The following is a 24,820-nucleotide window of genomic DNA, read 5'->3' as shown; positions in this document are numbered from 1 at the left end:
TATATATTTTTCTATAAGGTTTTATTTCACTTATTTGGATTAACCCAAACAAATATATATACTACATAATTAAGTAATATTTATCTTTTATGTACTTTCATTCTAATCTCAAGTTCAATTTTTTATTAGACAAAATATTCATTAAAGTAGCATTTCAAATTTGAAAACAAAAAAATACAAACACTATCGAGTTGTTAGTCTCTCAAAACTCAACTTGAACTGCAGTTTTGCACTTAAAAATAAAAACAAAATGCAAAAGGATGAAGATTAAGTATATATAAAGGAAAATGGATCATTTTGACTTGACACCTGTGTGGCTGTTTGTGTCTTTCCAACACCATAAAAACAATTTTTTCTTCTTTAACTTATGGACTAGAGAATCCTTAGGCTGAATTCAGGTATATAGCACTATTGTACGCTGCAATATGAAATTAATATAATACAAGCCTATATATTCAACTTGCCTGTTCTATTAATGTAACATCTTCATGGCTAAGGCTCTGTAGTACAAAGACACGAATCCACATTTACAAATACAGCATTCTCATCTCCTTGCAATCACTGATAGAGAGAAGATTTTCTTCACTATATAATATTCACATTTTCATACCGACCTGAACATTGCAAGCAAGTAGATGTGTTTGTCCAGTTCTTTGCACCAGACAACTTCTGTTTCTGCAAATAATCAAGACCTTGTTACATGTGCTTGATCAGTAATAGCTGTAATCAAAGATTCTAGCTTACCAGAAAATATCTTGTACTACACAAATATCTTTGACAGGAACTCTTCTCTAACCAAAATTGATGATCAGAAATATGCGTTTTTCTTATAGTGGTAGTACACTCTATTAGTCTCCTTTAATATTTGAGCTAAACAGTAACAAAAAATTGAGATGGATGAAACTAGATAATTAAATGTTGTCGAATACAATAAATCGTATGTAAGTTATTTACCTAACACCTAGAGATTTAAGGAAGAACCGGTGACTTAACATGGTTAAGGAAAGGACTTACCAATTATATTGTATTCTAACAAAAAAAAATTATAAACTATCAACCCGGAACACTTTAACGGCTAAATAATTAGAACTATGCTGAATTCATTTTTATCTTCAATAGTGTTCATATACTTGTGTTTGCACTGAAAATTAGTCCCTATACATTTCAGTCAAGATGATCCATTAGATCCTAAACTAAGCATAGAATCCCTGTAACACCTCTCCTATCAAAACACAGCAAAAGTTGAAGGATGCTGCAGTTGTGAAATGACAATATTGGGTTTTTACTCGCAACTAATCACCTTTTTAGCTGTAAATTTTCTTCAACCAGAGGACTACTACTACAAAGGATAAGGTTCGACAACCCTAAATTTTATGCTCTGTCATCCCTGCACATAATGCAGGTCACATGAATGTCTACTTGCCACCAAACATAATACATGCATGGACATTCATTCATAATAATTTTTCAAAGTACAAGGTTTATCAGTTATAGAAGTTATTAAAGTTAGATGAGACCGCCTTACCTCTTACTTGTAGTTCAGACGAAAATACAAAATGCAAATATCTCTCCAGATGCACCTGATATCATGAACAATTTGACTACCCTGGTTTCATTTTTTTCATGCTTAACCTAATGAAAATTACCTCTAACCCTACACAACTACGTCACTATTTCAAGATCGAAGAATTTGCAGTATTACATGCACTAAAAACTCAGCTATCATTGGACATCTACATATATCCAATATATACATAAAAACTACCCATCAGCTGTAAAAATCAATCTTCAGGATCTCATCCATTATTTATCAGAACAAGTAAACAGCATTTTTTTAACTGAATCCTAAATCTAGGAACATATTACTAGTATTCATATCTTTAAAAACAATTACTGCAATTTGATGAAATTGAAAAAAGATCGATGAACCTACTCACCTGCTACGTGCCTCTTTCTGATGTAAATACTTTGATGCGAAGACTCTGTACAAGGACACGAATCCATTTTACTTTCATATCCTCTCTATCAAATATCGGAGAGGATATTTTTTTTGTTTATTATATAGTAGTCACATCCTTCCAATTTTCTGTCAGCAACAAGTTCATATGTACTTGCTCTAGATACATAGTAAACAAATCTCATTATCCAGGACCCTTGTGATCTTCGTTCTGGTCAACATGGTAAACTAATGTCTTCACAGATACATTCGGCAGAAACGATAAATTCAACTCTGTGCAATTATTAAAACCTTGTTACTTAAGCTGACATAGTAGAGCAAGTCTGGGGCTAAAATGTGTAGTTGTTGCTAAAACTATAGTTGTTGCTATAAGTTGGAGCACAAGTTCTATTTTAACATCAAAAATAGAACTTGTGCTTCAACTTATGGTTTTAAAATGGCACCAAAAATATCCGGATAAAGCTAAATTTCAATTACATAATCTTAAACTGCACAAATATGTTTGTCACTATTATTTTATTAACTCGTTTATCCACTTGCCTGCTTATGTGTCGGTTATAGCAACATATATACTTTGGTTCTATATTTAGCACTATTATGTTGTCGTGTCAATTTTAGCAACATCTATACTTTCGTTCTATATTAAGCACTAGTATAGCATTTCGCTATTTTACATTCATGTTTAGCACTCAATTGGAGTGAATTTTTTTCCATGGGTGCTATACTATAGAAATAACACCACTTTTAACAACCGCCATTGGACTTTGCTCTAATATCTATGACTAAAGATTCTAGTTTATCATCTTCATTTTGTGCTTTACATTGTTCGCTTCTATTAAGTGTCTCTATGGACTCAATTCTTCAAACTCAAACTAATCACAAGTAACACAACACACAAAATTTCAACCCCTACAATCACAAAAGAAGGCCTACAATTAAATTGCAGCTTCGAGATCAAAGATCCTGCAAGGTATTTAGGCTCAAAAACATCCGAGTGAAATGTCTTTGGAAGGTGACTACTTTCATGGTGTTCATCAGTACATAAACGATATGCTTATGGAAGATGGCCAGGATGTGCCCATGTTCCATGAGTCTGCTATCCAGACTAAAGAGAAGTCCTTTAATGAAGTCCTAGATCGGGAGGTCCCTTCCAATGTTTGTCCACTTAATGAAAATATTGGTACTTGCCAGGATAAGAGCATTAAAACCACTCTTACTGATGCAATTTTGGAAAATGTAGTGGATTCCAGTCAGATACAAAATCCAGGTGAACCGCAATCCTCTCCCACTAAATCATATCATTCAAATGATTATGTACAACCTAGGCCACAATCATCAGCCTCATCAAGCAACAATGTCAATTATCTTGTCCAAATACTCATGAAAGATGATCAGGAGGTGCCCGTGTTCCCTGAGTTTGCTATCCAGGCTATTGAGAAGTCCTTGTGTGAAGCCCTGAAGCAGAAGGTTAATTCATGTGATCGTTCACATGATGAGAATACTGGCAATTGTCATATTCAGTGCATTAAAAGTGCTTCTATTGTTGCACCGGAAAAAGTGGTGGAACCCAATCAGACACAGAATCCCGGTGAACTGCAATCCTCTCTCAATAGGTCATATCATTTAAACGATTTTGTTCCACCTATATTATCCTCATCAGCCTGGTTAAGCAACAATGTCAAGCCTCTTGTCCAGATGCTCGTGGAAGATGTTCAGGAGGTGCCCGTGTTCCCTGAGTCTGCTATCCAGGCTATTGAGAAGTCGTTGTGTGACGCCCTGAAGCAGAAGGTCTGTTATCGTTTACCTGATGAGAATATTGGCAATTGCCATACTCAGTACATTAACTGTGCCTCTACTGTTGCACCGGAAAATGTGGTGGAACCCAATCAGACACAGAATCCTGGTGAACTGCAATCCTCTTTCACTAAGTCATATCATTTAAATGATTTTGTTCCATCTGTTTCACCCTCATCAGCCTCGTTAAGCAACAATGTCAATCCCCTTGTCCAATTGGCAAACTCTTATTTGGATGCTTCGAAGGGGAAGAAGCATAGTCATGAAGAATCTACGAATACTAATGACTGCCTTCAAGAAACACAGAGTAACAAGAAATTGGCAAGATACTCTGAAGAAATCACCGACCTATCAGACATGTTAGACAAAGTCTCACTTTGCCCTGATTTCAATACTACTTGGAAAACTGAGGAGTCCGTGCTGCAAGTATCAAAGGGCAGGTTTCCTCAAGACAAGAGAAGGCCGGTGGTTGCCTTAAAAAGGCTCCTAAACCAGTGTGTATTATCAATATCAAGTGGCGATAATTTGGCTGCTAAACAAACTCTTGATATGATTCGCGAACAGTTTTCACCGCATGGAGATGGTACGCAGAGATTGGCGCACTACATTGCTACTGCTATTGAGGCACGGATACATGGAACTGGGACAAAACTATATGCAGATTGTTGTTTGATGGGAACATTTGCTGATACTTTAAAGGCTTATCAGTCATATTTTACTGCAGTCCCATTCCAGAGGATGTCAAATATATTTGCCAACAAGGCAATATATAGACAGACTATGGGAGCAACAAAGCTTCACATTATTGATTTCGGGATTTCATATGGATTTCAGTGGCCATGTATCATCCAGGCTTTTTCCTCAAGACCTGGCGGGTCACCATATCTTCGTATCACGGGGATTGATTTTCCTGAACCTGGTTTCCTGCCATTGAAGAGGGTGGAAAAGACAGGCTCCTGTTTAGGTAACTATTGCAAGAGATTTAACATCCCATTTGAGTATAACTGCATTGCGAAGAAATGGGATTCAATTGAGTTAGAGGATTTAAAGATCGAAGAAGGTGAGAGGCTCGTTGTCAATTGTTTGTACAGGTTAAGGCAAGTACCTGATGAATCAGCAGTAGAAAGTGGCCCAAGAAACGTGGTTCTGAAATTAATTAAGAGAATTAACCCTGAATTGTTTGTCGTTGGAGTACTTAATGGCACCTATAGTTCTCCCTTTTTTAACACACGGTTCCGGGATGCTATGTCTCATTTTGCTACCCTCTCGGATATGTTTGAGGCTACTCTAGCCAATGAAGATGCAAGCAGGTTGGTAATGGAGCAAGAAATGCTTGCAAAGGATGCTATTAATGTCCTAGCGTGTGAAGGAACTGCAAGGGTTGAAAGGCCGGAGAAGTACAGCCTGTGGACATCCCGGATCATGAAGGCTGGTTTTATGCAGACTCCTCTGCCAAAAGAGATCCTCGCAGAAGTAAAAGGAAAGGTGAGATTGCAATACAACAAAAAGTTTCTCGTACGTGAAGACAACAGATGGATGTTGCAGGGATGGAACGGACGAGTTTTGTATGCTCTATCCCTGTGGACATCTGTGCAAGAATGATAATTGCAGTGTAGAATACAGGTGCAGTTAATTAGATGCAAGGAAGAATAAGTAATCTCTTGTAAACAGTTGTTGCAGTGTTTTTTTACCTAAATTAGTTTGTAAATTTGACTGCAATCTGCCTAGCACGGAAGTACAACATGCCTGCATAGTTTCTTTATGAATCCAGATGCATCTCTAGCAACCAAACGTAAATTAAGGCCAAGCGAAAGAACTACATGATTCAGGTGTGCTTCTTGGCCCGAACTAAAAGTTTTGTTTTACCGGTATGATAATCTAGCTGAACAAACTAATGGTTTGTAAAATGTGAGTTCAGCATCTTGAGTTTTTGCACTTCTGCTCCACACTTCCATGTGTCCATTTTGACTCCTAAGTTTTCAATTCATAGTGTCTAGGGGTGTAGGCGGGTTGGGAGAATTTAACAACCCAACCCAACCCAATTAATTCGGGTTTTCAAAATTTCAACCCAACCCAAACCGTTTAAATTTGTAACCCAAACCAATGTGGATACTTCGGTTTGGTTCGGTTTGGATCGGTTTGATCGGTTTATTAAATATACAAAATTAATATAAAAAAGTATAATAAAACATAAGGTTTCAAAATCTAAAACACTTGAAAATAGTTTAAAATAATATTACAATCTCCATATTGAATAGTCTTAAACATCTAATTTTTGACACCAAAATGACTAATAATATTGCTTACGCTTTACATATTAGAATGAATCATAAATGCAAAAACATAACTGTTATTCCCAAGGAACTAACAATGAGATTTACAAAAAGGGGGTTGAATGTAAATCTCAAAATTTTTTCAAGTTTTGAGCAGTTTCAAAGACTAAGTGTTTTGATGAACAGTTGTGTGTGAATTGCTTTGAGCAAATACAGACAGATATATATTCAAGACACAAATGTAAAGAACACAAAGGCTTTAAAAACTTTTCTGGTGGATTTGTTGTTCCACCAGAGATGTGTATTTCAGAGAATCTGTGATTCAAAGAATTGATCACAGCTGTGTCCTAATACAAACTAGACGATTTTCTCTCTGGATTTTTCTAAACAGCTCTGAAAAAATTCACCACCTAATTACTAGTTACAACTTGATTTATATATCACCAAGTTTACAAGTGAAGACAAAAGTACAAATACAATTAAAAAAGTTCTTCACATGTTTCTTCTTAATTTCTCTATCCAATGCAATATAGGATAATCTGTGAATTTTGAATACTTCCTTGTTTGCACCAGAATGAAAATGCTGCATTTTCTTGATTCCTCCAAGAGGCCACCACATTCCAATTGTCTCTGTCAACCCATGTGCCTCTGTCAGCTTATAAATTGTCACTGTCAACTGCTATTTGAACTTAGCATCCGTTGAAACTTTCATTCGTTGATGGCTTTATCCGTTGATGGCTTTATCCGTTGATGCATTAGCAGTTGAAGCTTTATCCGTTGATGCACTCATCCGTTGATGGATGTTATCCGTTGAAACTTTAGAGACATCCGTTGAAGCTTTGTTTCTCATCCGATAAAGACCTTTAATCTATCAGTTGATACTACTTCATTTATACAAAATTACAAGGCATGAAATATTTACAATTAGCCCTTCCTATTTGCATATCCACTAGTAGTCAACATGACTTATAATTTCCTACAACATCTAAGAATTATAATTTAAATACAGAAACTATTAGTGTCTACTTACGCTTCACTTGAAAGAAATGGAACAGAACGGAAGTAATGAACAACGAACAAAACTTAGACGAAAGAACAGTAGCAATCTTACCTAAGAATGCTTTGCGCCATATACTTGATGAAAAGTATGTATGTAAAGTTTCTGAGTTGAATTTTGGAAAACCGAAGTACTACAGAAATCACAGTAGCAGTCTTAGCTGAGGATACTTTGTTAATCTGTATAGCAGATAGATTTCTTTTCGTACATGCTTATAAGTTTGCATTTAATTCTAACAATAAACAAGGTAGCAAATTCATGTATTTTAGTTCACAACTGGATCTTGGAAATCCAACAGGGCAAGAACCAAGTACATTTTTGGTAGTACTACATAAAAACCCAATTAAATTCTTAACTAGAAGGCAACAAATGTTGTAATATCCTGCATAACTAAAAGAAAATTCAACAGTCTCAACGCAAGATAACAGAAGAAAATCCAACAGTCTTAGATGAAACACAACAAAAGGAAAGCAAACTAAAATCCAGCCAAGTACAGAAAAGAGGATAGCTCTAAAGAGCAACAATGATTTTAATTCAAGGTTTCGGTTGTGCAGTTGGCCTGGGGAGTGGTCCATTTAATGGTACCAGATGCAGATCTCCATCACCGCCACTAATGACGGTGTTCAAACCAGCTGCACCATGGACCTCGGAAATATGACTCCTAAGTTCATTTTCCTTGCAGAACGACTTGAGGCAGCTACTCACGCCACATATGAAGATCACTCCTTTCCCCTTATTGATGGGCTGTATCTTCTCGATCTGTGCTCCACACCTAAGTAACCAAAAAACACAAAAAATGGCTTAATTCTGTGATTTTGTCACGGTAACCACCACAGAAGATTTTTTCATGGTAACCACCACAGAAAAACATGTATTTTGATATTTAAGGAAGAAACTGGTTATAAAACTAGTACGCCTCTATTGTTTACAGAATATATCGAGCTGCTCAAATAAATTCATAATAGAAAACAGAATGACATGATAGATATATACATTGATCTGAACTTACATGTAGCATTCACCTTTGCTTCCGCACTCCAGGGCACAGTCCCGACAAAAAGCATGTTCACAGGGGATCTGCAACATACAGTATATATTAAAATAAAATAAATTGTACTTGGCTATCAAAAGTTCAGACTAAAATATCATGTAACAAAAGATCTAGCAGTTGAACATAGACTGAAACTAAACCGAAACCCATCATCTTTCTTGGTTTAAGAAAACTCCCATATGCCAAAAGAAATGGCAAGCAAAGACAGAAGTAGAGAAGTGAACTAAAGTTTGGAGCCTTTAGGCAAATGTAAGCTAATTATTTTATAGCACAAAAATAATTGTCATTACGTACAAGATGAAAAGACCAAGAGCTATCTTAGTTGAATTATCCTATACAATTACAACTTGAGTGCTAAAGATAATTCTCCATGAAATTCAGCAGTTCTGAGCTTGCAACAAATTAAAGAATCAAAGAATTCAAAGAGTCTTGAAAGAAATTATACCAGGCGGCCATAAATTGCAATTGGAAAATTACACATGGCACAAAAATGAACTTTCTCTCCTCCCTTTTTGGTATGAACAGTGAAACCAACTTCTTTCACACGTGCAGCAGTAGGTACACGTCCAATGCCTTTCGCCACCGGCAGATCAGATATGACAAGGTGGTCGGGACATGCTGCTGTAACATTTTTCCCTGTCCCCGGAAGTTTCTCCCCTGCACAATCAGAGGTTTGGCCCTTCTTTGAGAGGATGATCTTGAGTGGCTCTCGGTTCATTCTAGCATAATTCAATAACGTAATTGGAAAGAGTAATTAATACGGAATCTATAATTTCAACAACAAACAGATCAGCAGTTCAATTGAATTTAACAGAACACCGAACACTTTTGGTTAAGAAAACCTCGCTTTTAAGTAAGGAACAAAATCACAAGACTTACTTGATTTGTTACGATGAATCGCCTTTATCACTTGCTCACAAGACTGTTATCTTCTTTCTCAAGTGGTTTTCCAGTCAACTGGCTGGATGAACGCCCTGGTACTCTCCCAATTTGCAAGACCTCTTTTATACACAAAAATTGCGTATTGGGAGAACTTGTCTTAATAAATACACGTATTTTAGTGACACGTAATGTGTCCAATATAACAAAGCCACCTGTTTCCCTTATTCAACAAACAGGGGTCTGGCAATCGGTTTTTCAAAATACCATGTAACTGCTAAATTCCAAAACCCCAAAGAGGAAGAAATAGAAATGCAAAGCCAAAATCAGTTAAACGCCAACCTCAGCTCACGGGGAAGTTGCTGCAGCAAAGCATGCCACCAGGCCCAGGCCTGGCTAACGGCACGTGCAGGAGCAAAACTCGCTTGGGCCCCCAATTTAAACAAAACTAAAGGGGACCAATTTTTATGTGTCCAATTTAATGAAAAGAGTAAAAATTAGAAAGCTCGAAGTTTAACTTCCCAATAAATAAAAGACATTCAAATCTATATGCGGGATCTCCAATCCCTAAATGCAAAAAATAGTTTTCAATCTTCTAATCCTTCTTTGTATAGCAGCTGAAACTTAAAGTGGACTTCGAACTGGAACTTTCGAGTTCAGTTGCACCTTCAATCATGTTCTATCTCAAAATAATCCTCCTTTTATCTTAAATAATTTTATTAATTTATTAAAATAATCCTCCTTTTATCTTAAATAATTTTATTAATTTATTTAAAATTTTAATGACTCAAATTGTTGCCTTAATAAATCATTAAGAGCTACTATAGTGTAATATGTTACGAGTAATATGTATTTTACTTGTAATTGGTTCCCCCTCCCCCAACCGTATTTATATCAATAAGCTCCGTGATCTCTTTAATAAATCACTGTTTTTTAAGTTTTCTTTCTAATCTCTGGCTTGCTAAATGCTAAATACATGTCCGGTAACAAAGCATACACATATTTCACCATCCAATGTTGAATTTTAAATAAAGTACAAATATTATGAAATCCTCAATATCATCATGTTACAAAAAAAGTTCTAACACATCAGTAGTGAAATTTCAGATCACAGAAGTGTACGCTTGTGAAAACACACTTTAGGTTGGGACAAAATACGACCATTAACAATAAATTATTAAACAGCTATTACTCACAGAGCCAAACAAATGCAGAATAAGTTTGAAAAATAATCTGGCTCAGACAGGGGCACACGACACAGCAACAATCAAGTACAGCCAATGATGCAACGCATCTCGATCACAATAAATTTTCACTTAATATGTTTATCCAAGAAAAAATAGGTCTGTATAGACCACAACTAACCTAGGAACCAAATGGATACAACATCAACTCTTATATCAATATTGCTAATATCAAAACCCGTAAAGCGACATGCTAATCCCAACACGTACCAACCCCCATATTTATACAACATCGCTTTCTGCACAGATATATTCAGTCAGTTATTCCTCCTATAAGTAAAATGTACAGACAGGAACAACTTACTTCGATACTAATAGTCATTCTTGCACGGTGATTATAACAATTCATTCAGGTCCTTAGAGCAACTTCAACAAGTTTGTTATATAGCCTCCAACACAATCCTAATCCTTCACTACAAGTTTAAAAACTCTATATGCCTAACGAGGAGCACATTCTTCCTCTTTACTTAATTTATATGCAGGCAAATAATAAACTAGAGATCACCTTAATTAAATTATCACCATTCACTTAAACGGTAATAAGATTTCAATAGTTCAATAGTAATACCATGATCCTGACAGCCCCTTATATACATAAAAAAACATGCAAAAAAAAAATCTAGGCAACTAAACATAAGCTTGGCCACTTTGTTTACCAAGATTATCTACTTTACAAAGTTATTGCAATCATTAAGCAGATTCAGTTCAAACTGGGATCAGCTCTAAAGATCAAAGATTACACAAAAAAAACAAATACGATTTTAAACAACAGATATACATGCATATAACTAGTTTATATGTATTAATGAAACGAATCAATATTTAAAATCTTGACTCACCAAAATGCTAAAAGCCCTATTTTGCTTCATAACAACTGTGCCTACTGCGACCACCGGTAGTGTTTGAATTCTCCGGCAACTGGCGAGATTTTCGCGAATTAAAAGTAAGATGGTCATCGGGTTTGAAACTCGAACATTCAACTCTCAGGTTCTTGTCGAAATAACCCAACCGTATGCAGGGAAGAACTGATGGATTTTTCAGAAAAAATTGCCTAAAAAACAGAAAAATATGAAAATGTGTTCACTTTGAATATTTTCTAAAATAAAAACAAAAAAAAATGGAAAACACGCTTTTCAGATTTATAACCGGAAAAATTGTGGAAAATGTTATGTAATAAATAGATAACTCTTAATCTTTCACACGGTGATCTTTATTACCGGTAAGATTTAACTCTCCATTTTCCTTATAGCATCCCTTCTACTGTCCTATACAAGGTTTGCGTGTACTTTGTTTACGATTGAGAATGACAAGATGACGATCTCTTTTATGATTATCTAGCTCTATCCCAATCTCTCTTTCGTATATATATATATATATATATATATATATATATATATATATATATATATATATATATATATAGCAAATTATTCACAGCCAACTTGGCTGGGATACACCAGCCGCAATATTACATTGCGAGCTGCCACATTGTTTCATTGCGGAGGGTGAGTGCACCCGCAATAAAATAATGCGGCTGCTGTATCCCATCCAACGGTGGCTGGGGATCACTTCCCTATATATATATAATTTAAAACACGTTATCAGCGCGATCGCGTAAATAGGTGTTAGAAATCTAAGAAGAAAAAAAATTACGAAAGTTTTATTATTTCAGTATATATATATATATATATATATATATATATATATAATTTAAAACACGTTATCAGCGCGATCGCATAAATAGGTGTTAGAAATCTAAGAAGAAAAAAAAATTACGAAAGTTTTATTATTTCAGTTTGTCCATCAGGTAAGTACACTATTTTTAGTTTACTTTACTTCGATTGCAATAAGATGATCTTTATGTGCTTATTATGTGCCTGATATTTGTCTAATTGTATTTGATTCATTATCCATCGGAATTTATTGAGCTTATTGATAGGGAGAAAAATAAACCCTGGCTGCGCAATTAATATTGCATTAATTATGCCCCTGTTGGGTCAACAATAAAGCCCATTGTAAAGGGGCCAAAACCTTGAGTATTAATTAATTTCGTAATTAATATAAATGGGGAAAATCAGCTATTATTAAAAGTCCTAGAAAGGATATAAGTCCTCATGGATCAGCCTCTAAGAGGCCTGATAGGATAAGGAATCAGCTTCCTACTTCATAGGACTCCAAAGTCCATTTTAATTCTGAGACTTGTCCACCAAATCTCATAACCCTAACCTAATTCAAAGGTATCCCACGCCTATATAAGGGGTCTCACCCCACAATCAGAACTACGTTTTTTTGACTTGATCATTGGCATACAACAAGGTACGTAGGCATCTTGTTAAGGCAAATTGAGTCACGAAACACAAGAGCAGTCAAATCGAGCCTTGAAGCTCACGAACCCTAGTGATAAATACGACCTAGTTTTCGATCCATAACATTTGGCGCCGTATATGGGAAACATAACAACAACCATGGTGAACGCAAGGCGCAGAATCAACGCCCCTGAAGGAACACCGGCTGAGACAACTCAACCAATCTCGTCGGTGGTGGAGATACCCCTGCATTCAACTTATGCCTCCACCCAAGGAGGAACTCTGGTAGGAGCAACCGAGGCACAGCCTCAAGGGACGAATACCCCAACTCTTCTAGGGACGAATCCCTAATTTCAGCAGCTACAAGCACCTATGAATCCTCAACCCGTTGGGTATGAGTATTCGACAATTGTGACCACTAACCCCCCTTACGGGATGTCCTTATACCCAGAGGTTGGAGGGAGTGGGCAATCCAATCGGAGTGAAGCACAAGGGCAGACGGCCCAATACATACGTGGTTTGGCTCCTATTCCGGAGGATCAAGAATTCTATGTGCCTTATACTGAAAGAGACTCTGAATCTTCGGATGAAGAGGTGGCTCCGAGAAGGAGGCGTGCTGGTAAAGAACCAATGCCTGATGCTAATCAACATCCCAAGAGCACCCTAGGGACAAATCCCCAAGATGTACAAGAGAGGATCAGGGCTCACGAAGCTGAGATCCGAAGATTGAAGTGTGAACTAGAGGCGCACTTGGCCCCAAGACTCCCACTTCCTCCAAGGCGGAGGGTTCCCCCTCCAATCATAGACCTGGATGGTCCCATACCAAGAAGGGTTGTTGTCCCGAGGGCTGATCTGAGTGATCTTCTGCCTCTAGGAGATCCTGATGATGCAACTCCTCCATTCACTGAAGAAATAATAAATGGCCATATCTCAGGGAAGTTTAAAATGCCCACCATCAAAACATATAATGGTACTGGAGATCCTGCTAATCATGTCAGGACGTTCTCTAACGCATTATTGTTGCAACCCATGAACGATGTTATTAAGTGTCGGGCCTTTCCCCAAACTCTGTCGGGAATGGCTCAAAGATGGTACATTCGTTTTCCACCGAATTCTATTGGGTCCTTCAGAGATCGAAGTCAAGCTTTTATCAAGCAATTTATTAGTGGGAGAGTGCATGAGAAAAGTTCAGCGTCTCTCATGAGCATTGTGCAAGGAGCAAAGGAGTCATTGAGAGACTATTTGAACCATTTCACAAAGGAGGCTTTGAAGGTTCTAGACCTCGATGACAAGGTAGTTATGATAGCGCTGCATCAAGGAACTAGAGATGATTTTTTCAAGATGTCCTTAGCCAAGCGCCCCCTGAAATTATGTTACAGCTCCAAGATAGGCCCGGGAAGTATATCAAGTTGGAGGAAAGTATGAGGAAGACGGTGGTGAACAACGATCCCACTGGTGGAAAGAAGAGAAAAACTGATCTAGAATACAATGCCAAGGACAAGTATCCTAGAACTGAGAAAGACATTGATTTAACCCCAAGAAAGGGAGACTCTGGATAAAAGTTCACCGAATATGCTAAGTTGAATGCCCCTAGAAGCCAGATCCTAATGGAAATCGAGAGAGATAGAGATGTTCGTTGGCCCAAACCCTTGAAGGCTGATCCTGCTAAGTTAGACAAGAGCAAATATTATAGATTTTACAAGGATGCTGGTCATGATACCGATGAGTATAGACAACTGGAGGATGAAATTGAATTCCTTATTCGAAAAGGAAGGCTGAGCAAGTATACTGGAGATGGAGGGGATATGAGTAATAATAGAAGAAGGAACTTGGATGATCGTAGAAAGGATCAGGACGATCAGGGGCGAAATCCCCAACCTCGGGGGCCGGTGATAAACACCATCTTTGGGGGACCTCAGCCTTGAGGGCCAATAATAAACACAATCTTTGGAGGACCAATTGTTGCTGGATTGTCTAAGAACTCACGGAAAGCTAATATCAGAGAAGTTATGTGTTAGGTTACACAACACTGTAGAAGGGGGTTGAATACAGTGTAGAATACAATCAAATTGATTTAAAACACAAGTAACAGAAAATAGATGTATTAGATATAATAAACTCTGTTATAATGGAACTGTTGCCTCTCAGTGATGAACAAATATCACGAGAGCTGCTAGGTTACAATGTATGATCTTTTCGATGATCGTAACACATATAGTGTAAACCTATGTATGTGTTTATATAGACACACAGTTACAAGATAACTTATAATTGATATGGAATATAATTATGTCTCCTAAAATATATCAATCAGATATCTTAGATAATTCTTCTAGTCCTCTGACTCTTTCCATGCATATCTTCTTCTTGTATTAGTCTCGATCTTCTTTCCGGTAAATCAGCTTCCTTCCTTAACAGTTAGTCCTCCAGTACTTAAGTTCTGATATCCATCTTCTGATATTATCTTCTGATAATCTAAGTCCTGATATCCTTAAGTCCTGACTTCCAGTAAGTCCTAATTCCAGTAATAACTGATATTTCCTGTTAGTTAAGATCTGAAAACTAAACATGAAACATATTAGACATGACATCTCAAATATATCCAACAATCTCCCCCAACTTGTAAATTATGCAAGAATGTACAAGTTAATAGATTTGATGATGTCAAAAACATTTAAGTTCAAATGCAATAAGAGTTTAATAAGACTATTAACTACAACTTACAAAACATCCAGCTTTACCAACATCACTGAATCAATCTGAATCCATAATGATTCTTAACAAAATCATTTATCAGATTATCTTCAGCTTTCTTCAGAACTTCAGCTAACTGTGCTTTGCCTTGCATCAGTTCTTCTTCTTTACTATCACCAATTTGATAAATGGCTGTTCTGAGAGCTTGAATGAATGTACTTTCAAGTCCATCACCAAGTCTGATAACCTTAGGATATGAAGAGTTTTCATTATAACATAAGCATCTTCCTTTCAGAATAACTTCCACCTTATCAGAATTCTTCAGCATAGGAATTTCTCTTCCATCACCTTCAGTAATCATTGGACTGTAATGAGAAGTCTTTGTACCAGAGATTCTGAATAGATCTCTTATAGCCTTTGAAATGTATTCTGACCATCTTCTTGTAACATCAGATTTTACTTCCAGAAGATAATGAATATGTTGAAGTTCTCTGATAGACTTCTTTAGTACATCAGTATCATCTAATCTATAAGTCCTTCCATCATTAAGAAATAAGATCAATTTCTCTTTCAGATTCTCCTTATCATGAGCATCTATCACAACTTGAGCAGACAACACCTTATCAAGGTGCCTTTGTTTGATTTGTTCATATGGTTTGTCTGTCAATATGAAAGGATCTCTTAGAGTAACCTTTACTCCTGTTTGAATCTTCTCTTCGTCAGAACCTAATCCAGCTCTATCTCTAGGTTGCTTGGATTTCAACCCAAATGTAGCAAGTTGATTAATCATGAGATTGGATTTTGGTTCAACTAGAGTAGCTTTCTTCCATAACAGCTTCTTCTTATCAGTAATTGTCATTTTATCCAAATCAACTTGAATATTATCAGTAGTTGATGTCTTGATAGCTTGATCAGAATTTGTTGTTTCTTCTGTACCTTCCTGTCCTGTATTCTGAATAACAATTTGAGCTGTGTCAGAGGTTATTTTAGAATCTTCATTTATCTTTCTTCTTTTCAGAATTTTAACAGTTTCATCTTCAACAAGATTATCATCAGTTACTTGAAGCATTTTACACACTGGTTTCATCAGATCTTGAGAAGTTTTCAAGTCCAATGACTTGGTTGGTTCATCAACTTTTCCTTTCCCTTTGTCTTTGGGATCACTCTCAGTCTGTGATCTAGTCTTGAACTTTGAAGTTTCAGAATTTGACTTTTCCTTGATCACAATGCCTTTTTCCTTAGGCATTGGAGGTTTCTTTGCATCAGAAGCTTTAGACTTAGAATTTGTCTTCTCAGCAGCAAATCTAGCTTCTTCCTCCTTGAGAGTTTCTAAATCCATTCCTGGATTGTGTTTTAGAAATAATCTTCTTGCTATCTCTTCATCAAGTGTCTGGATTTTAGGATCTTTATAATAAACAATAGTCTGCTTCCCCTTTAACTTCAGAGTTTGCAAAAACTTCTGAGAGTCTTCAGATCCTGACTGAATCAGAATATCAGAACTTGACATCAGACTTTGTTTATCACCACTTGACTTCAGTCTTTGAGCATTCATAGCATCAGAACTTGACTTGTTCTGAATAGAAGATTTTCCTTGAACTTTTCTTTGACCTCTGTTATTTTCAGAGTTTCCCTGGTCATCACCTTTATTATCCTTTTTCTTCAGTTCTTGAGTAGGTGAGCATTTGGACTTAACTACCTTCTCCCCCTTTTTGGCATCATCAAGAAGTAAGAAAGAAAGAAGAAGTTCAACTGAAGATTGGATTTCATCCAATTGAGCTTTCTGAGAAGCTTGATTAGCCAGAACCTCGGCAATTTGGCCCTGTTGCTTCTCTTGAGTTTTCTCAATGGCTGCAACTTTTTCAAAAATAGGTCTGATATACCTGTTCTTGTCAAGCTTGATCTATAGATTTAGCTTATCAGCTTGTTCCCTGAGTGTATCAACCTTTTCATGAGTAGAAGTATGTAGACCTTGGAGATGTTTTGTAGACAGAGATGTGATCTTGAGTTGTGTCTTGAAATCAGCATTTGTGAGCAACTCATCAGCTTTTGCAATATGCTCTGTCAGAACTTTAGAATATGGAATAAAATCTGATTCATTCCACTTCTTGGTCCACTCAACAACTCTGTGAGTATCCTCCCAAGGAATAGGTGCTTCCTTTTCAACAAATTTCTTCACCAATTCTTCCTTGCCCAGAATAGGTAATGGAGTCTCAACAGAAACACTGTCATCAGAACTTGAGGAAGACTCATTCTTTTCTGATAGCTCAACAGTGTGTGAAGCAACTGGAGATTTAGGAATAACATCATCTAAATTCTGATCAGCAGAATTTATCTCCAGAGCTGGTGTCTTTGATGTATATGGAGCTTCCAGATAAAGAACTTCAGGTATATTCAAATTATGAATATCTATTTTAGAATTGTCAGTTTGTTCTTTAGCATCATCTGTAGCTTTAATAGGAGAGACAGGAGGGGTAACAACTGTGTCATTAGCAGCATCTTTGGATCTATAAAAAATATTCAGAAGAGCACACTTTTGAAAGTAATATCGGGTTTGGTTGGATTTTCTGCTTCTTTAGACATGATTGTTTTGGATCTTTACTGTATGTGTGTTAACAGATAGGCTCTGATACCACTTGTTAGGTCACACAACACTGTAGAAGGGGGTTGAATACAGTGTAGACTACAATCAAATCGATTTAAAACACAAGTAACAGAAAACAGATGTATTTGATATAATAAACTCTGTTACAATGGAACTGTTCTCTCTCAGTGATGAACAAATATCACGAGAGCTGCTAGGTTACAATGTATGATCTTTTCGATGATCGTAACACATATAGTGTAAACCTATGTATATGTTTATAGAGACACACAGTTACAAGATAACTTCTAATTGATATGGAATATAATTCTGTCTCCTAAAATATATCAATCAGATATCTTATATAATTCTTCTAGTCCTCTAACTCTTTCCTTGCATATCTTCTTCTGTATTAGTCTCGATCTTCTACTGTTAATCAGCTTCCTTCCTTAACTGTAAGTCCTCTCGTACTTAAGTTCTGATATGACCTTAAGTCCTGATATGACACTAAGTCCTGACTTCCAGTAAGTATTAATTCCAGTCAGTACTGATATTTCCTGTTTGTTAAGATCTGAAAACTAAACATGAAACATATTAGACATGACATCTCAAATATATCCAATATTATGCACATAGTGGGGGAAGCTCCGAAAAGAGCCAGGACCAGAGTAGCAATGGTGTTCGATGATTTTGACTTGGAAGGGGTCAAGTTTCCTCATGACGATCCCTTAGTCATAACACCCATAATAGGGAACAGTCCGGTGAAAAGAGTCCTTGTAGACAATGGAGCGTCAGTAGACATCTTACTCTATGATACCTTCATAAGAATGGGTTACAATGATTCATGATTGACCCCAATTGATATGCTGATATATGGTTTCGCTGGAGTTGAGTGCCCCGTAGAAGGGATAATTAAGCTGCCTTTGTAACACCCCCAAATCCGGGGTCGGGGATCCGGGTTGTCACGAGTTCCAATTCCCTTAACAACTCTTAATCTTAATAAAAAACCAACCACTGCGTACGGTGACCCCACAATATACACACACACCACAAGTTATAGTCTCAGAGATGAATACCAAAAATAACACAAGTCATTTTATTCCACAATTATAAGCCATTACACCTCAAAAGGGTTTCTGAATAAATTTACATATTCTTTGCCATTATTAAAATTCATAAGTATACATAAGTCTGGTACATCAAAAGTTGAAAGCCTAGCCTATTGGTAGTTCCTACCTCAGCTACAACGACATCAACGCCTACAGAAAACTGCGGAACGTTTCCTATCCGCTCACGAATTGGGAGCTTGGTCATGTTCATCTTGTCTATCTGTTGTTGTGTGATGAAAAAAGAAAGCAAGGGTGAGCAACAAGCCCACCAAAATAATATGTATAATGATTTACAATATGTGAGCATTCTCATAGTACTCAAGAAAGTCTTGGTCAAGAAGAAATGAACCAAGTTTGATATCTTAACGCGACCAAGTCGCAAAATATTTAGTATATATGTACATATACTTTTCAAAATCTTGGAAGTCCTCTTCCATGCATAATATACACAGAGTTCCAGTTTATAACTGTATAAAAATATCGTTGCAAGGTGATCTCATATATCTAACCTTGTCTCAACATTTTTCTGAAAATCTTTGTCATGCATAAGATAATCATTTACTAGATATAAGTTGAAAAGATGAAGTTACAAGATACTCCAATATACTTATATCTTTTCCGAATACTACTCAAACTACCACCGTTCAAGCTATAATCAGTTTCAAAAGTTCATCACATAGATGAGACTACAATATAAGATTTAAATAGATTCAATCTTTGAAATATCATTCAAAAGAAATGAAGTTATGAGATACTTCATTTAAGTCCCGATATATATATACACCTATATATATATCTCATACATTCCCTGAAAACCTCTGTCATGAAAAGTATGAACAGAGTTGCCATATCCAATGAATTTGGAAGAAAAGAATTTTGGCATAAACCTGATATCTTGCTGATCAGGCAAAGATACCAATAAGTAACCTTTTCTACTAGTAGATGGACGAATTCCTCATTGTTCATCACCCTGGCCGTATTAGGACCTAAGCTGGACTGCCACTCAGCCACTTACGCATCGATGGACTCCCACTGAGCCACTTACACTTTCATGGACGCCCACTGAGCCCATGTTGCTTATGCCGACTCAAATAGATGGACTTACTTCCCGAACGTTGGGCAAGTAATCAAAATGTTTTCTCAAAACAGCAACCTCGTTGCGAATATAAAATACACCACAGAGCCTGATCCCTCAGATTTTTAAGCGAGTATTTAAATCCCCTTCGAAAGGAAGATCTTAAATTTGAAAACAAGTTTTGGGATCCGCTCTAACTTTTAAAATCATTTTGAAGACTCGAAAACATTTTTAAGAATGTTTGGAGTAATGCTGATTTAATAAAATAAATCAGTCATGATATGTTGGAGAAAATATCTGAATATTATTACATAAATAATATTCCCATAAAGGATAATCTTTATAAAAATAATTGAAGTAGAAGTTTTAAAACTCATACTTGAAATGAATAATAAATAACCAAAGATATATGTATACGAAAGTACGATCTTTATTTGAATAATCGAAAATAAGTTTGATTATCGAAACATTATTCTTTAATAAAATAAAGAATATTATTTAATAAAATAAGCGGAGTCATAAGTCCTCGAATGAATATTAAAAATAATATTCATTAAATAAAGTAAGCGGAGTCATAAGTCCTCGAATGAATATTCCAAATAATATTCATTAAATAAAATAAAGTTATCGAATAAATATTATTCGATTAATAGTTTTGAAAACTATATCAATATATAAATATAAATATATATATTATACTCGGGAACATCGACTCCCGGTTTAGAAAATGTTCACCTTCGGGTCCCCTATACTAAGGGATTACACAACTACTGCTTATCTCTAGCATAGGTATTATGCAACATATAAGCATTTGAATCAACAATTAGATATCAAGATTACGAAACAGGCATGCATATATACCATATCAACATGCTCCAATATATCGCAAGATTTGCTAATAATAATCATGCACTTATCACAAGATAATGCATATACATATATTTACATCACAACAACAGTATAACGGGTAAAAAACTTGCCTGAGTGTTCCCGAATAGACTTAAGCTTAGAGTGGGTCCGATAACCTATGAACAATAACATAAGTCGGAATTAAACCAAAGTCGCTTAAGAATCTAGACTTTAACCAATTAGACCCTAACGTTCGCTTTTGCGCTTAACGATTCACTTAAGTCACTCGAGTACCCTCGGCTCCACCATTTTTAATAAATTAACCATTAAGAATTTTAAGGCGATTCTTTTGCGAGTACTTTTCCAACTGCCTAATACACTTTACATAATTGTTTCATACCCCAATTAGTCATTTAAGGACCTTAATCAAAGTTTCAAAGTAAGGTGAGGGGTAATGGTCCGTTCGCGAAATATCGTTACTTAAAACGGTCGTTTCTCCTAAACCGTGCATCGGATTCAAGCGAACCACATATCAAAATGAAGCTCGTAACATGAAATATCTAAACATGGCAATCGTCAGACTCTTACAGTGAGTTCAAGGGTCCTAAAGTTAAGAACTAAAACAGTCTAAGGTAAATCGGGCATTACAACGGCTCTGTTTACGCGATTACCAAAGTTTTAAACCATTCCAAACAATCCAAAAATCAACCCACAATCATCATTACAACCAAACTCCATCCATACTTTACTACAACAGCCCCAACATCTCAAGATTTTCCAATTTATACTACCCCTAAACATGAACTAAAGCTATACTTAAGTTCATTAACCAATAATCAAATATTTACAACTTCAAACTCATTACAAATCCAACCACACTCTAAGTATACAAGAATCATGCTTCTCATGAACCATACCAAACATAAAAACTATAAATATTCAAAAGTAGGGCTAGGGTATGAGATTATACCTTCCTTGGTAAGTAGAAGTAACTAAGGAGCTTGAAACCACCCTTGAAAATCCTTACAAAAGCTATATCTAAACAAAAACATAAGATCAAAATTTTCAAGATCTTGAAAAAACTATTCACCCTCTTCTTCCATGAATTATTGGAAGAGATTGTGAAGGAAATGGAAGCTTAGATTCATAGGTTAGCTATATCTATGCTTAAGGAACCTTGGATAATTACCTCACAATTTAACAATACTTGGATCTTGGATTTTGATTTTCTTCTCCTTGAAGAAATGAAGAAGCCGAGAGCTTCTTTCTTCAAAATGAAAGTCAACTTGTGTTTTTGTGTTATGATTTGTTTTGGCTTGGTTGATATCCTTTTGTTGTTAATTAAATTTTTACCATGGTAAGAAATGAATGGCTCACAATCAACCAACCAATCCCTCCATTTGTCATGCTTAAGTCACCATGCTTATGTCATCTTTCTTATGTCATCTTCTTACACTTGTCTTCTTCTTATTGGTGTGATGACATCATCACCCACTAACCTCTTTGATTAACCCCTAATTACTTGGCTAATGACCACTTATCTGTTATACGGTTCGCTTAACTTTCGTTCTCGTTTATCATTTGAGGGATCATACCCGGGATCTCATTACTTAGGTTCCCTTAAACCTTTCTCAATATTTTATATTCCTTTTATGATCCTCTCTTATAATCCTTGAATTAAAATCCTTTTAATCATGTTACCTTATACTCAATTCTTTCTGTATCTGGTGGATTTTCGGGAAAAAAATCAAAGTGTTCGAATTTTGATTCTGACGATCTTTACATACACTTATATACCATATAGAGTACTAATATGATCTCAGAATATCAATAAAAGAATCTCTACATAGTGTGGCATGAAAAGTTTTCTTATTCAGCATAATCAGCAAAATCACTATTCATCAGGGTTACAAAAAGTTCAAAATTTTTGGGGTTATTACAGTATCCCCTCCCCGGAATCAGATAAAAATGAATAGGGATACTTTCTTAGCATTGCACTTTCTAACTCTCAAGTCAATTTTCCCACATTGTGGTTCTACCATCAAACTCTGACTAGTTTGATAACCCTTCTCCTAAGCACTTGTTCCTTTTCAATCTATAACCTTTCCCGGTTGCTCCATATAGGTTACGTCTGGTTGCATGTCTATGCGCTCATATGCCCCTATTTGTCTGGCATCCGGATTACACTTCCTTAACATTGATACGTGGAACACGTTATGAACTTGCTACAGGTTCGGGGGTAGGGCTAGCTCATATGCTAACTTCCCAATACGTCTTAATATCTCCAAGGGTCCAACAATTCGTGGGCTTAGCTTTCCTTTCTTTCCGAACCTCATCCATCCTTTCCAAGGGAATACCTATAACAGCACTAGGTCCCCTACTTCCTATTCTTTATCCTTTCGTGTCAAATCAATATACTTCGTATGTCCATCTTAGGCTACTACGAGCCGTCCTATGATTAGATCTATTATATCCTTGATCCTTTGGACCACTGCTGGTCCGAGCATCTTGCGCTCTACAACATCATCCTAACATAAGGGAGATCGACATTGTGTTCCCTCAAGGATCTCATAAGGCGATATCTCGATACTGACATACGATCTATTATCGTAAGAAAACTCAATCCGCGTTAAGTGATCATTCCAAATTCTTTGAAGTCTATTGCACAGACTCTCATCATAGCTTCTAGCACTATAGCTTTTGCTTCTCAATACTCCTTCTTTTCTTGTTCGTAGTCATTACTATCTTCCGTACATAATACTATACTGGTTACACTTTTGCTCGTTAGTATTCTATAACCTTTTAATAACCGCGTCAACCTTAGTATCACGAACGCGTTAGATCCGGAATACCACTGCACTGATACTACTTCCTTTAGTTGCTTCCATCCTCGAAAGCTTGATCTATCATATAGAAGTAAAAGATTTTATTGAGAGATCACTATGATCATGAACACTTGTTACATCGCACAGTTAGTACAGAAGGTGGCCAGCCTTTAGTACTTGACAAGCAATTAAACAACATTTGGTATCCTACTAGGCTTCTATCACACAGATAGATAGTCATTCAGCAATACCTCCCCTTCTGGAAGGGTTGTTCTTCTCAGCTTATACAAAATGAAAAGGAGAGAAAAGAACGAATTGAAGAGAATTGTATATGAAAAAAAATACTGCCACAAATATCTGGCTTGGAATCTATCTCTGAACTATAGAGGTTTGTCATAGGAGAACAAAACATATGTGTATATATATCAACATCAAGTATTCTAGCATCACATTTCACGTGCCAGAATATTTACTATTCCTTCCATCATTCCATGGATCCATGCTCTTGCTCGAGCTCATAAACACTCACTTTTGAAACTCCCTCGACATCGAAACTCGAATAAGGGATTTAATTCTAGACATCATTGTTACTAGAATTCTATGCTTGCACTACAACCTTCCTCGTATAGTAATACGACTCTCTATTCATAAGAGGGAATAAATATATCATAGGTAAATAATTGACTTAATTAGTCTATCAATGATAACTTGTACATCACCACGACCCGATTATTGGTACTTAATCTTAACATCCATTACAATACAACTCTCACGGTTGTTATCGTCTCATTACTCGCAGAATCATTGATGCATTACTATGGTCCACCGCTGACCCACTGTCGTCATTCGTTTTCCATGAAATCTTAATAGCTAACCATACGGAGTCCATACATGTCATATAAAATTCTTCTAAGGAGGCAATATAATCACCATTCATGATTCATGAAGAACACTCCTAAACTTGACGTACATATGACATGAAGCAGATAAAATTGCAGAAGAGTTTCAATGAAAGCAACGATAGCAGGTTAATACCATTATTAACCATATGTCCTTATTAGGAAACATGAAGCTCAAAGGTTCATTTAGTCCTCTCGTAACATGGTCCTGGCTTATCTCAAGATAT

At 36.2% G+C, this 24,820-nt stretch overlaps 2 protein-coding genes across 2 annotated transcripts; one reads left to right on the top strand and one right to left on the bottom strand.

The window, feature by feature from the left end:
- Positions 1-2,956: 2,956 nt before the first annotated feature.
- LOC141691188 (scarecrow-like protein 30) lies at positions 2,957-5,359 on the top strand. The gene has a single exon (XM_074495927.1). It carries the CDS (start codon positions 2,957-2,959, stop codon positions 5,351-5,353), a length of 2,397 nt encoding a protein of 798 aa, XP_074352028.1. The 3' UTR covers positions 5,354-5,359.
- Positions 5,360-7,393: 2,034 nt separating this feature from the next.
- Positions 7,394-11,314, bottom strand: LOC141693873 (E3 ubiquitin-protein ligase HAKAI homolog). Its single transcript, XM_074499061.1, has 5 exons — positions 11,095-11,314; positions 9,012-9,133; positions 8,578-8,851; positions 8,091-8,158; positions 7,394-7,853 (listed from the first exon to the last, which is right to left on the bottom strand). Exons 3-5 carry the CDS (start codon positions 8,848-8,850, stop codon positions 7,616-7,618), a joined length of 579 nt encoding a protein of 192 aa, XP_074355162.1. The 5' UTR covers position 8,851; positions 9,012-9,133; positions 11,095-11,314; the 3' UTR covers positions 7,394-7,615.
- Positions 11,315-24,820: the final 13,506 nt, after the last annotated feature.

Source organism: Apium graveolens, chromosome 10 (assembly GCF_009905375.1).
Source record: "Apium graveolens cultivar Ventura chromosome 10, ASM990537v1, whole genome shotgun sequence".
Classification (NCBI taxonomy): Eukaryota; Viridiplantae; Streptophyta; class Magnoliopsida; order Apiales; family Apiaceae; genus Apium; species Apium graveolens.
Note: the sequence above shows the minus strand (reverse complement) of the source record. Positions and strands in the feature narration are given on the sequence as shown.